Consider the following 11822-nt stretch of genomic DNA (forward strand, 5'->3'; position numbering starts at 1 on the left):
TACACATTATAGTCACAAGACATAATATTATAAAAAAAACAAAGAGGAGCCTGCTCACTGGAAAAGACAGTGATGCTGGGAAAGATTGAAGTTGGGAGAAGAGGACGACAGAGGATGAGATGCTTGGATGCCATCACCGATTCAAATGGACATGGGTTTGGGTGAACTCCGGGAGTTGGCGATGGACAGAGAGGCCTGGCGTGCTGCAGTCCTGGGGTCGCAAAGCGTCGGACACGACTGAGCAACAACCAAAAGGGTCACACGGAGGGAAGCCCGGCCGCGTGAAAGCCGCATACACAGCCTGCCCTGCAGCGACCCAGGCGCCCGAGAAGTGAGAGGCCCCAGAGCCGCCTGCGCAGCGCCCCCCGCCGCGGTCCGGAGACTCGATCGGGCCCGAGGGCGGCGGGGCGGCCACGGCTTGCAGCCTGAAGCCGCCGGGCCGCGGGGGGAGCCGGGGACGCGGGATACCACCCGCAAGGGGCGCTCACCGCGCAGCACCGCCGCGAAGGTGAAATGGAAGGACGCGAGGCGGGGGGTCAGCGCGGGGCCCTGCGCCGCGACCGCCGTCCCCAGGCGAAGCCCCCCACTCTCAGGCCGCCGGCTGAGCAAGGACCTGACTAAAGGCCCCCGCCGGGCCGCTCCGGCTCCCGGCCTCGGTCTCTTCGCGGGGAGCCCTGGCGCCAGCCCGGCCGGGCCCCGCGCCCGCCGCACCTCAGGCTTCCGCCCCCCCCGCCCCGCCCTCAGAGTCGCGCCCCAACCCCGGGTCACCGCAACCCCGTCGCCCGCGGGCTCACCAGGCGTCTCCACAGCAACCGCCAGGGCGGCCGGACCCCTGCGCCGGCCAGCTGCGCGCCTGACAACAAGGCGCGCTCCCATTGGCTCAGGCGCCGGCTCCGCCGGCCAATCAGAGAGCGCGCACGCGCCTTCCGGCGCGCGGGGCCCCGGCTGCTTGCGGACGCGGCCACGCGCAGAGCTTCGAGCGTGGCTGCGGACTCGGCGCCAGCTCCCACAGGTCCTGTTACCTAAGAGGCGCTCAGTTGGAGGGGCCAGGCCCGCGGGCCTGCACAGTAACTACCCTGCACAGTAGTAACAGTAACGCACTACTGTTTCAGCCTTCGGACAGGTGCCGTGGAGACCGTGGCAACATGGGGGCACTTAGAGGGAACAGGGGAAGGAAGAGCATCCTCGTTGACGTTGCCCGTGCCTCAACCTGTTCCGAAAAGGATTTGAAGCCTAAGAGGCACACATACAAGCAACTCTTGACGCAGAAGAAAAAAGGGCAGACCTAAATGTAAGACCAGAAACTGTACTCTTAGAGGAAAACACAGGCAGAACCCTTGATGACATAAATCAAAGCAAGATCCTCTCTGACCCACCTCCTCGATTCACGGGAAGTAAAAACAAAAGTAAACAAGTGGGACCTGATTAAACTTAAATGCTTTTGCACAGCAAAGGAAAGGATAAGCAAGGTAAAAAGACAGCCCTCAGAATGGGAGAGAATAACAACAAATTAAAGAGACAAAGGATCCATTTCCACAACATACAAGCAGATCTGAAGGGTTTCCGCGGCCTGGGACCAGAGGGCAACGGTCTTGGGAGCTACGTGTTTTAGGAAGGGGCTTCACACTGGTTGACATTCATAGAGGCTTGAGTCCAGCAATAATGATTTAAAGGACGAATGTTACGGCTTTCTCTTTGACTTTAGTAAAATCATGGTGAAGAACTCATAGACAGTTAAGTACAATAAAGCTTTATTGATATGCCAGGAAAAATAACTGAGTCACCAACCTTAATTTTGGGTATAATCGGATGGGAGGTGGTGGTGGTGGTGGGAGGGTTTAAACAGACCATAAACAGTTGGTTTCAAAGTTTCAGAGGTAACTTGCAACCTTGGATGCAGCTCTCACCCCTGAGTTTTATCACGAAAGATGTTCTGAAGTTGAAAAAAGATGGGGAGGGTGGTCCAAGCAGCAGGGAGCTGTGTGGCAAAGGTTTGAGCTGAGAAACAGTACAGGCCATGCAGGAGTCTCATGTAGCGCGGTGTTATCAAGGGGCAGAATGGGGGCCATGATGCCCGCATGTGGGGAGGGGCCAGTCCTCACTGCAAACAGATACCCTCACTCACTGATGGGGATGAGACTGATGACAGGGAGACCAGACTGGATGCTGTTACCTTGTGGTCCTGGAAAGGTTAGGCCTGAATTCCTCCTTGAGTGCTTCAACCACTCATTTACATCCAACCCACAAACATTCCCTGAGCCCCTTTGGGAAGCAGGACATCCATGCTGGCGGAAGGAATGAGTGCAGAGACAGCTGGGACATGGAGCCAGGGGTAGGACCTCCAAGCTGTAGCTTTTAACAAGTTCTCAGTAGTGGTCAAAGCTATGGTTTTTCTAGTAGTCATGTATGGATGTGAGAGTTAGACCATAAAGAAGGCTGAGGGCTGAAGAATTGATGCTTTTAAATTGTGGTGCTGAAGAAGACTCTTGAGAGTCCCTTGGACCACAAGGAGATCAAACCAGTCAATCCTAAAGGAAGTCAACCCTGAATATTCACTGGGAAGGACTGCTGCTGAAACTGAAGCTCCAGTACTTTGGCCACCTGATGAGAAGAGCTGACTCATTAGAAAAGACCCTGGTACTGGGAAAGATTATAGGCAGGAAGAGAAGGAGATGACAGGGGACCAGATGGTTGGATGGCATCACTGACTCAGTGGACTTGAGTGTGAGCAAGCTCCAGGAGATGGTGAAGGACAGAAAAGCCTGGCATGCTGCAGTCGCAAAGAGTTGGACACAACTGAGCCACTGAATGACAGCGGTGGTCAGGTAAACACGGTAGGCTCAGGCACATTCCTTAGGAAACTTTTTAACCAGGCAGACTGCAAACCAGTTTGGTATTTCATTGGTGCACAAGAATGATCTAAGCTTTAACGGGGCAGGGAAGGTATTGCCCAGAGATGTAAACTCTGCATCTAGAAGAAAGCTGAAAAGGAGACTTCCATGCCACACCTTCCCCCCCACCCCTGCGTCCTCTGAAATGCAAAAAAGCATGATATGGGCTTTAGATTGGGGGCAGGGGCGGGGGCAGTAACAAGATTCTATTCATTCCGTTTCCAGAAGCAGAGGCTGCATTTCTGGGTTTGCCATTTGGCATGTGGATCTTACAAGGCACACAGCTACAGAGAATTCTCAGCAAGACTCACAGGAGACAAAGGGAGTCTGGCAATGCCCAGGGAAGGGCCCTGAAGCCCAGGCCGAGGACAGGAATGTCGGGTCAGCAGACTCTGCAGAAAGGCCCAGGCTGGACCAGTTGCCTGCCGCTCCCCACCAGCCTGAACAGGGGCATGAAGAGGAGCGCCTCCAAGAAGCCCTCCACCCTCAGATTCCAGCAGCCAAATGTAAGACATGAGACACAGCCCCTGAGGACAGGAACATCCCGCCTCCCAGGTTCCCTTAAGGCCCCCACCTCATAAACCAACCTGCTGTCCAGAGCGACCCAGAATGCCAGGGGGTGTGGGGGGAGTGGTGGTAAAGGGAAGTAGAGAAGTCAGGTTTGAGACAAAGCTCTCTTCATTTATTTGTTGTGAGGATGGGGAGGAGAACCACACGGAGGTGCCAGAAGCTGGTGTCCACCAGGCCCTCACTGCCAGGAGGCCTCTCTGGAAGGGCTGTCAGCTCAGAGGCCCTGGATGCCCTACATGCCAATCATAAAAAGGTCATGACTGTCCCCTTCTTGCCAATCTGCCAGCGCTCCAAGGGGAAAAAGCGGATCATTATCCTTCAGGAGATGGAGAAAAAGATGTCATCAGCTCCTTGGCTAACACCTTACATTCCAACACCCCCCCCAGCCAGACATACCCACTGTGGGCTCCAAGGAGCCTGCCTTAGCCCCACCAGGCATTTTGCAAGCCTGTCTCACCCCACGAACACTCTCCCCGAAACCCAGACAGGGGAGTGGGCATGTCAGGGGTGGAATGGTACACCATCATCACCCACCCAGGACAGACAGGCAGCCTCTGTGGTCACTGTATGTGGATTCACAGGGGAGCCTTCTCTCTTCCAAACTGCAGGCTCCCAGGAACATACATGTGCAGTATCCCAGCCCGTTTTTGCAAAGCCTGGCTCAAGGAGTCCAGGCATAACCACCTCCCTCCCCTCATCCCCACATATCTGTGGAGTGAGTGAATGAGCTCCCCTCCCAGAAGTGACAGGAAGTTCCTTGTGCAGAAACAGGATACTTGGGATAGCCTAGGGCCAAGGAGGTATATGTGACAACCTCAGTCGTCCCATCTGTAAATGGGCATAATGGAGCTATCTCCATTGTGGGATGAGATGTCCCCATAATGGGATGGCATGTTCACATGGGAGGTATAGACAGAGGCACAAAACTTCTAAGGATCAAATGGGGTCATGCATGTGAATTACCTATCAAATCTCTGGTATGAGGTAGATTACAGATTACTTATCATTGTTAGAATTCTTATGGCTTCCCAGATTAAGGACCAGGTCTAAGCAGCCCCAGAAGTGACCATTCTTCACCCACTCTTTCTGGGCCAACAAAGGCTCCATTCTGAAAGGTTCTTTCAAGATTCTTATGCAGTTAGTTCCTCATAGGCATAGACTCAGCTCAGGAATATTTTTCACCCAAGAAGAAACCATGACCTTGCCACGGAATCCAGGTTTGGGAGCCATGGGGCCTTCTTATTAGAAGCTGACTCAATAGAAAAGACCCTAATGCTGGGAAAGATTGAAGGCAGAAGGGGATGACAGAAGACTAGATGACTGGATGGTATCACCAACTCAATGGACATGAGTTTGAGCCAGCTCCAGGAGACGGTGAAGGACCAGGAAACCTGGTGTGCTGCAGTCCATGGAGTTGCAAAGAGCTGGACGCAACTGAGTGACTGAACAACAATCACAGAGGGCTTCCTGGGAACCATTTAATCCATGCCTCTCTATTCACAGAAGAGAAGGTTACAAACCAGACACGGTTTACTTCCAGGTTTGTATGGACTCCCCCAGCTGCATGGAACCCAAAGGTCACAGCCTCAGGACATACCCCGAATTCCTCCTGTCCAGCTTAGAGAAGTTCTAGAAGATTACTCCTGTTTCCCTAACATATGGAAAAACCTGAGGGCAGATGATAAGTGGCTTTGGTTCTGTCGGGGTAGCAACATCCTGCCCTGCCAGGTGCCAAGGCAGGTACAGTACAGTGCCATCCCATGCAGTGCCCCCAGGAGTGGTTAAAGGGGAGCCTTCCCATTTCACAGATGGAAACACTGAGGTCCAAGAGGCCATATCTTGCCCAGGTGTCACAGGAACCACTGCAGAGCCAGGAATTCATTCAATTCCACCACCACTGTCAAGGTGGGCCGTCCACCGGCCCATGGGGTCAAGGGGCCAAGCGGCACCAGATCCTTCTTGTCCAGGGTGAGGAATTAATTTTTCCCCCAAACTTAGGAGGGGCCTGACGTGGGATCCCGGCCCCCAGTGGCACAGCAGTCCCAAGAGGGTCCTCTCCCTGCCCCTCTACGCACCGGTCCTCGGCCAGGTCCAGCTCCTTGGTGAGGAACTCGAAGAAGCGCGCGCTGTGGCCGCGGTTCTCCTCGGCCGTCCCCACCACACCGATGGAGGAGACGAGCAGCTGGGCGCTGGGCTCCGCCGAGCCGTTCACCACCATGGCCAGGCCGGACCGCACCGTCACGTTCACGCGCTGCGGGGACACGGGAGTTTAGCCTGAAGCCGGCGTTACGCGGGGATCGTGCTGAGGACCTGGGCAGCGCGGGGTGAGGAAGCGCGGGGGTGCAGACGCGCGGGCTCCACGGGGGTCAGGGCTGGGGGCACGGGTCGGGGTCCTTGGAGGTCACTTCGGGGTCACGGCTGGCCAAGCCGACACGGAGCACGTGTTGCGGACGGGGCCGCAGGGCCCTGGAGTGCGGGTGGTCGGACTTGGCGGCGGGCGGGCGGGCGTGGAAGAGTCGGGGTCACGCTAGGGAAGCGGGGTCGCAGAGCCCGACCCCGGTCCGCCAGCCTTCTCCCCGCCCCGTGCTCCCCGGCCCAGGCTCACGTCCTCAGGCTTGCTCAGGATGGCGGCAGTGGCCGCGCAGAGCCGCTTCTCCAGCCCCGCGGGCACGCGGCCGGCGGGCAAGCTCGTGTCCAGCTCAACGAACGGCATGTTTAGCGGGAAGGGTGCGTACGGTTGCCGGGAAGAAAGGAGGTGCGGGGTCCGGGTCTATGTTCTTGAGGGTCGGGCGACGGAGAGCGGGGGCGGGGCGCCACGGAAACCTGCTCTCCTCATTGGCTGGACAGAAACGCAGCGCCCCCTGATTGGCTGTCTGGGCTACATTCCCCCGGGTCTCAGCAGAGAGCCGCCGGGAGGGCTGGCGCTGATTTCCGGAAGTGTGGTAGCCCGGCCCCCTCCGTGTGACCCCGCCCCCAGCGAGGTATTGGCGCGCCAGGCCCCGCCCACACACCAGGCCCCGCCCGCGCCCCGCTCCAGCCCTGCTGGCCGCGGTTTCCTGTCCCCTGTGGCTTTACAGCGCTTCTTGGCTAATATTTAGTTGGAGGTCTGAAGACGCCCAAACACACACACCCGGAGGGGCCATCCCCAGGCTCCACGCTAACAATGCTACATCGTCTCGGAGTATTAAAAAATTTTTGAATGAGTTGTCTCTGCGTCGGGCAACTCATGTTCGACGTGCTAAAATGCTCTTCTTTTGATCAGACCTGGTGACGCCTGGGGGCTTGAGTGGAGCTGGGCAGAGACCCTCGGGTTCACTGCATCCCTGCCTGGTACCCACGGACAAAAACACCCTTGTGGCTTCTTGTGCCTGTGGCAACCTGGCCTCACGGTGAAGGATCGCCCACCAGGGGGTGGTGATAGCCAGCCAAAGCCCAGGTCGAATTACCAGCAATGTTTACGGGGCGCTGTATTTCTTATAGGTGAAACAAAAGCTGTTATTGAATACGTGGATGTCTGTTGATGTGGCCAAACGTGGTACTTTCATCAGCGTTGGAAAGTTGTTAGAATTGTAAATAACGAAGGTCGTTGAAATTATGTGGGTGCATATGAACGATTCCAACTACATATCTAAAATTTTATGTAAGCGGGCATATTAAAGGACTCATCCTTTGTCCTTTAGCCTCAGGGCAGAAACCAGGGGAAATTTTCAAACAAGAGAGGGCCAGGGTCACTTTTGTGTTTACTAGAGCTCTTTCCAGAGTTCACATGGAAGTCAGCGTGCAAGGGGTAAGGGTGAAGTTAGTGGGCAGAGGAGGAAGTCATGCAGGACTGGCGTTTGGAGAGCACTGTGGCCCGGACTCTGAGCGGGGAGCCGTGTTTTGGCCCACAGCCGAGGGGAGGGAGCACCACTTCTTAGAGTGCCGTGGCAGGCTGGCCGGGACTCACTACAAGAACAGCTGCGCTAAGGGCTTCAGCCTCTCCTTCACGGCAGTGTCTGCTGGAGGCAGGTCCTTGGCCTTCATGAGGACCGCATGGGCCTCTCGGAAGAGGTCCTCCCCCACCGCAGCTTCCACGCGCTGGCGCCACGCGGCCAGCTTAGGCCGGCTTCTGAAGATGTCACAACCGGCGCTGACAGGCTGTGGGAGAGGGAGCCAACTGGAGCGGGGAGGTGCCCAGGGAAGCAGGAGGCCGCCCCTGGCCTGGGGATCCCCTGGGTGGATTTTCCCTCCTCTGCCACTAGAGGAAACACGGTGAAACTGCTCAATATCCCTGCAGGCTGAGGGTTTTTAGGCCCGTTTTTCCTGAGGCTCAGAGGGGACGTGACCCACCCAGGGCCCCCCTCTACCCCCAGCCAGAAAGGGCGATGTGAGCTGGTGCACAGGCTCCCTCCTGGGGTACCCCACTGCTCAGCAGCCCCCCTGCCCCACAGCACTCACATGCATCAGCTCTGTGATGGCCACCAAGTCCGCCACTGAGATGTGGGGCCCGGCCAGGAAGTCCTGGTCCTTCAGGAACTTGTCCTCAAGCAGTTGCAGGCACCTGTCCAGCTCGGCCAGAGTGTTCGCCAGTGTCTCAGGGGGCACGCGTTGGCCCAGGAATATGGGGAACATCATCTGGCAGGCAGAGAGAGGGCTCAGCGTCTGCCTAGGGCCCGGCTTGGTTCCAGCTCTCGTCCTGTTGACCGGCCATCCTGTGCATTTCTCCTCACTCCTGTCCACCCCTTCCCACCCACGGCCACCACCAGCCCAGGCCTCATCGCTGACTCATGCATGGCCAACCTCCACCTCTCCCTGGGTCCTCACATCAGGCAGCCAGGGGATCCCTCTGCAATCCCAGTCTGCCTGTAGCTTCTCCCTGCATAAAGCCTTCCATGGCTCCCTACTGCCCCCTCCCCACAAAGGTCTCAACGCTGAGCAGCAGCCATCCTCTCCCACTCTCCCACCACCCCCCACCCCCCCAGGCCTCTGAGATGGGAATCTGTGGGAATGGGCCTGCAGATCCCTCTAGGATGTGCTTCAGGTGTATGGTCCTAACCAGTGCACCTGGGTGCGGTCAGCCTCTGCATTGCCAAACTCCCAGATGACCATCTTGCTCCCGGCCCATGGACCACACTCAGTAGCAATGGTCTACACGCGCTCTCCTCAGCTTCTCTCCATTCGGCACCAGGCTCCCTCCCCCTCCACAGCTTTTATTGTCATTGTTGAGTCCCTAAGTCTTTTAGGACCCCATGGGCTGTAGGCTCTCTGTAGGCCAGGTTCCTCTGTCCATGGGATTTCCCAGGCAAGATTATAAGAGTGGTTCCCCTTTCCTCCTCCAGGGGATCTTCCCGACCCAGGGATTGAACCTGAGTCTCCTGCACTGGCTGGCAGATTCTTTACCACTGAGCCAACAGGGAAGCCCATGGCTTTTAAAGCTATGGAAACTTTCTTGGGCCTAATGGGCCCCAAGATGGAACTCCCTGGCGGTGCGGTGCTAGGACTGCACGTCCTCAGTGCACTGCTGAGGGTCCAGGCACAGTGCTCAGTCCCTGTCACACACAGGATGACTGCTGGGTACGGGGCAAGGATCACGGCTCAGGGTTCATGTCAAAGGCCTCTGCACATTTGATAAGCAAAAATGGTATCTGCATGCTCCTTTAATGCACATTTCATCCATTTACTGACCCTTTCTCTCTGTCCTTCAGCTACATCTCTGCTGGTTTCCTTTGCCCGTTTTTCTCCTGTGTCTTTGTCTGATGGGCTTCTAAGAACATCTTAAATATCAAGAATGTTACTTCTTTCTAACATATCTTTGCCAAGATTTTTCCCAGTGTATTTTTGCTGGCTTTAATTCTCTCTTTTTTTTTTTCCTTCTTCTACAGATTTCACCACATAAAATTGATGAGCCTTGTCTTTATGTCTCTCACTGTTATTAGGCTTATCAATCTTTGCATACCCAGAAATTAGATCAACATTTAGTGAAATATCTCATTTCTTCCTACTTTGAGGCTTTTCACTTAACATCTCTCCATCTGAAAAGTATGTGTGTGGCAAAGTGAGGGCTTGATGCTTTTCCCCCACAAGAGGCAACATTCCTGGGCAGTGTGACATGTGCAGGAAAGCAGAGGGTTCATTTCCAGCAACTCGGGAATCAAGACCTGATGGGGGCAGGCTTTCCTGGTGGCTCAGTGGTTTAGTGTCCACCTGTCAGTGCAGGGGAGGACACGGCTTCCATCCCCGGTCCCCGAAGGCTCCACGTGCCTTGGGGCCCTTCAGCCTGCGAGCCGGGGCCCACGAGCCACGAATCCTGGAGCCCGTGTGCTCCAGAGTCTGCTCCCAGCAAGGAAGATCTAGCGGAGCCGAAAACAACTAAGCAAATAAATGTGTTTTTGATAAGACACCTTGGGGTGGTCGTTCCCAGGCTGTGTGCCTCAGTTTCCGCTCTGGGAAACAAGTCCGTTGCCCTGGAGCATCTCTGGCATTCTAGGATTTAGTGTTCTCAGTTTTGACAGAGAGCCTGGCCCCTTGATCATCCCGGGAGGGCTCCCTGCCCCGGGGCTCACCTTCTGCCACATGGCCCGGGTGCAGCTCATCCGGAGGGCTGTGTGCTGCCACGACAGGTACTCGTCCACACGGGCTCGGGCCTGCAGGTCCTGGGGGTACCAGTGGTCAGGGGCCTCGTACTTGCGGGCCAGATACAGCAGGATGGCCACACTGGGGGGCATGGGGGGTGCGGGGGACATGCCCCAGTCACTCTTCAGCCATTCCACAGGGACCAGGCCCTGGGTGAGGCCAGGCCCTGACCGCACACATCTTTCCCCAGGTCCTGTGGGTGGAGCATCTCAGCGTCTGCCTGGTTGTGGTACACAAACAGTAATGCGAGGCCCAGAGAGGTCAGGTGGCAGCCAGGGCCATACAGCTCTACACTGGGCCATCTAGCATCTCAACTAAGGGCACCGAGGGAAAAACGAAGTGTCGTGGGGCTTCAGAGGACTCCAGTACCATTCCCCGCCATCTCCGGAGCACACGCAGTGCCAGGAATGTGACCAGGTGCCCCTTCCAGCCCTGGGCACCTCTGCCCACTTCAAGCCACTCTCCACCCCTTGGGCCAGAACAGGGACTTGGGACACGCAAGCCATGAGCCAAGCCATCAACGGTGGACACAAAGATGGCCGACAGGTGCGGCCCAGGGGCCCGTTACCTCTCAGCCAAGGTGAAATCCCCATCTTTCAGGGCTGGCACCTTCTTCAGGGGGTTCACCTGGACAAAGTCATCGCTGTGGTTCTGGCCTGTGGAGTGACCAGTGAGGCAGGTGGGGAGAACTGCGAGGCCTCTAAGGTCTCTGTCCACTCCCACCCCAACAGCCAGCCACCAACTTTCTAGGGTCCCTGTCCTGATGGGGCATCAGGGAAGAGGAGGCCACTCTGCCGGTCAGGGGGTGACATCCCCTGAGCCCACCAGAGGGTCCTGTTCCCGTGTCCACCTGCTCTGGACATGGGCCAAGGAGCATCTCAACTTGGGCTTGGGCGGAGGGTGAGTTTCTGCAGCTGTAACCCCCCGTGCCCCAGTCAACTCCATCCCTGCATCAGACCCTCTAGCCCCTTCCCTGGGCTCTAGGCCTGTCCCCTGCAGAGCCTCCCCTCTCTGTGCTAACTGGGTGACCTGTCCACACACCTGTTCCCAGGCCTCAGCAAACCTCACTCTCACCAGCAACGCCTGACCTACTCAGCCACTCAGCCTCCCACAGGTCGCTCCTCTTTCCTTCCTGTGCCAAACCTTCCAGACTCCTTCCCGACCTAGGCGGGCACAGGTAGGAGTAAAGCGGAGGCCAGATACAGGTAAACAATCTTCTGGGCAGTCACATGGGGGTTGCCTCTGCTGGGAACCAGGAGGCCGCGTCACTGTTTTCTCCGAGTTGAGCCTTGGTTTGGAGAGCCGTCTCTCCACTTTCCTCCACTTCGCCCCGCCCCAACCCCAGCCCCCCGCACTGCTGTCTACCTGCTCTGTTGCCCCTTAACCTGGGTGTGAAGAACGGTTGGTATTCACTAAGTAAAGGTAAGACGGACAATACACAACCGATGGCCGAAGCCACGGTTTCCGACGGGAGTCTGTCTGCACCGGCCGCCCGACTCGGGGGGGCCGCAGGACACCCAGACCCCGGGCCTCCTTGCTTGTCCTGCCCACCTTTGAGCAGGTCCACGGAGCGCAGCTCAAAGGGGATGCTGTTCTTCTTGGCGAAGATGTAGACGGCGCGGCAGGGCTGGGACAGCAGGTCCAGATAGAGCTCCAGGCCCATGGCGGGGGCGGGAACAGCGGGCAGGACCCACGACAGAAACGGCGGCGGGCGAGTTCCACCGGTCACCCAGCAGAGGGATGTGCGCA

At 57.0% G+C, this 11822-nt stretch overlaps 3 protein-coding genes across 9 annotated transcripts in view; all 3 read right to left on the minus strand.

Annotated features, from left to right (window-relative positions):
- CABIN1 (calcineurin binding protein 1) overlaps positions 1 to 886 on the minus strand; it is a 71232-nt gene extending 70346 nt beyond the window's left edge. For 4 of the 6 annotated variants that reach the window (XM_025267273.2, XM_025267271.2, XM_044930633.1 and 1 more), the window contains exon 1: positions 795 to 886. The gene's annotated coding sequence lies outside the window, so the exon portion shown is untranslated. Of the gene's footprint in view, positions 1 to 58; positions 112 to 488; positions 641 to 794 lie in introns of those variants that run through there. The other 2 variants (XM_025267274.2, XM_025267270.2) reach the window with 2 other exon arrangements.
- Positions 887 to 3551: 2665 nt separating this feature from the next.
- Positions 3552 to 6258, minus strand: DDT (D-dopachrome tautomerase). Its single transcript, XM_006048110.3, has 3 exons — positions 6067 to 6258; positions 5537 to 5712; positions 3552 to 3777 (listed from the first exon to the last, which is right to left on the minus strand). Exons 1-3 carry the CDS (start codon positions 6172 to 6174, stop codon positions 3705 to 3707), a joined length of 357 nt encoding a protein of 118 aa, XP_006048172.1. The 5' UTR covers positions 6175 to 6258; the 3' UTR covers positions 3552 to 3704.
- A 926-nt stretch (positions 6259 to 7184) lies between these two features.
- Positions 7185 to 11822, minus strand: LOC102402218 (glutathione S-transferase theta-3). Of its 2 annotated transcripts, none has more exons than XM_006048111.3 (5): positions 11625 to 11822; positions 10642 to 10729; positions 10004 to 10154; positions 7899 to 8075; positions 7185 to 7598 (listed from the first exon to the last, which is right to left on the minus strand). In XM_006048111.3, the coding sequence occupies exons 1-5, from the start codon at positions 11734 to 11736 to the stop codon at positions 7407 to 7409; spliced, it is 720 nt and encodes a 239-aa protein (XP_006048173.1). In that variant the 5' UTR covers positions 11737 to 11822; the 3' UTR covers positions 7185 to 7406. The 2 variants fall into 2 exon arrangements, with proteins under 2 accessions (XP_006048173.1, XP_025123065.1); XM_025267280.2 differs by lacking the exon at positions 11625 to 11822 and adding an exon at positions 11115 to 11612.

Source organism: Bubalus bubalis, chromosome 17 (genome assembly GCF_019923935.1).
Source record: "Bubalus bubalis isolate 160015118507 breed Murrah chromosome 17, NDDB_SH_1, whole genome shotgun sequence".
Lineage (NCBI taxonomy): Eukaryota > Metazoa > Chordata > Mammalia > Artiodactyla > Bovidae > Bubalus > Bubalus bubalis.

Excerpts from the sequence above, each read along its gene's own strand:
- LOC102402218 (XM_006048111.3), bottom strand. The coding sequence starts at position 11,736 with ATGGGCCTGGAGCTCTATCTGGACCTGCTGTCCCAGCCCTGCCGCGCC. Across the intron at positions 10,730-11,624 it reads CTCCGTGGACCTGCTCAAAG|GCCAGAACCACAGCGATGAC; the intron begins GTGGGCAGGACA and ends GTCACTCCACAG. Across the intron at positions 7,599-7,898 it reads CCATCACAGAGCTGATGCAT|CCTGTCAGCGCCGGTTGTGA; the intron begins GTGAGTGCTGTG and ends CCTCTCCCACAG.
- DDT (XM_006048110.3), bottom strand. The coding sequence starts at position 6,174 with ATGCCGTTCGTTGAGCTGGACACGAGCTTGCCCGCCGGCCGCGTGCCC. Across the intron at positions 5,713-6,066 it reads TCCTGAGCAAGCCTGAGGAC|CGCGTGAACGTGACGGTGCG; the intron begins GTGAGCCTGGGC and ends GTGTCCCCGCAG. Across the intron at positions 3,778-5,536 it reads CTGGACCTGGCCGAGGACCG|GATAATGATCCGCTTTTTCC; the intron begins GTGCGTAGAGGG and ends CATCTCCTGAAG.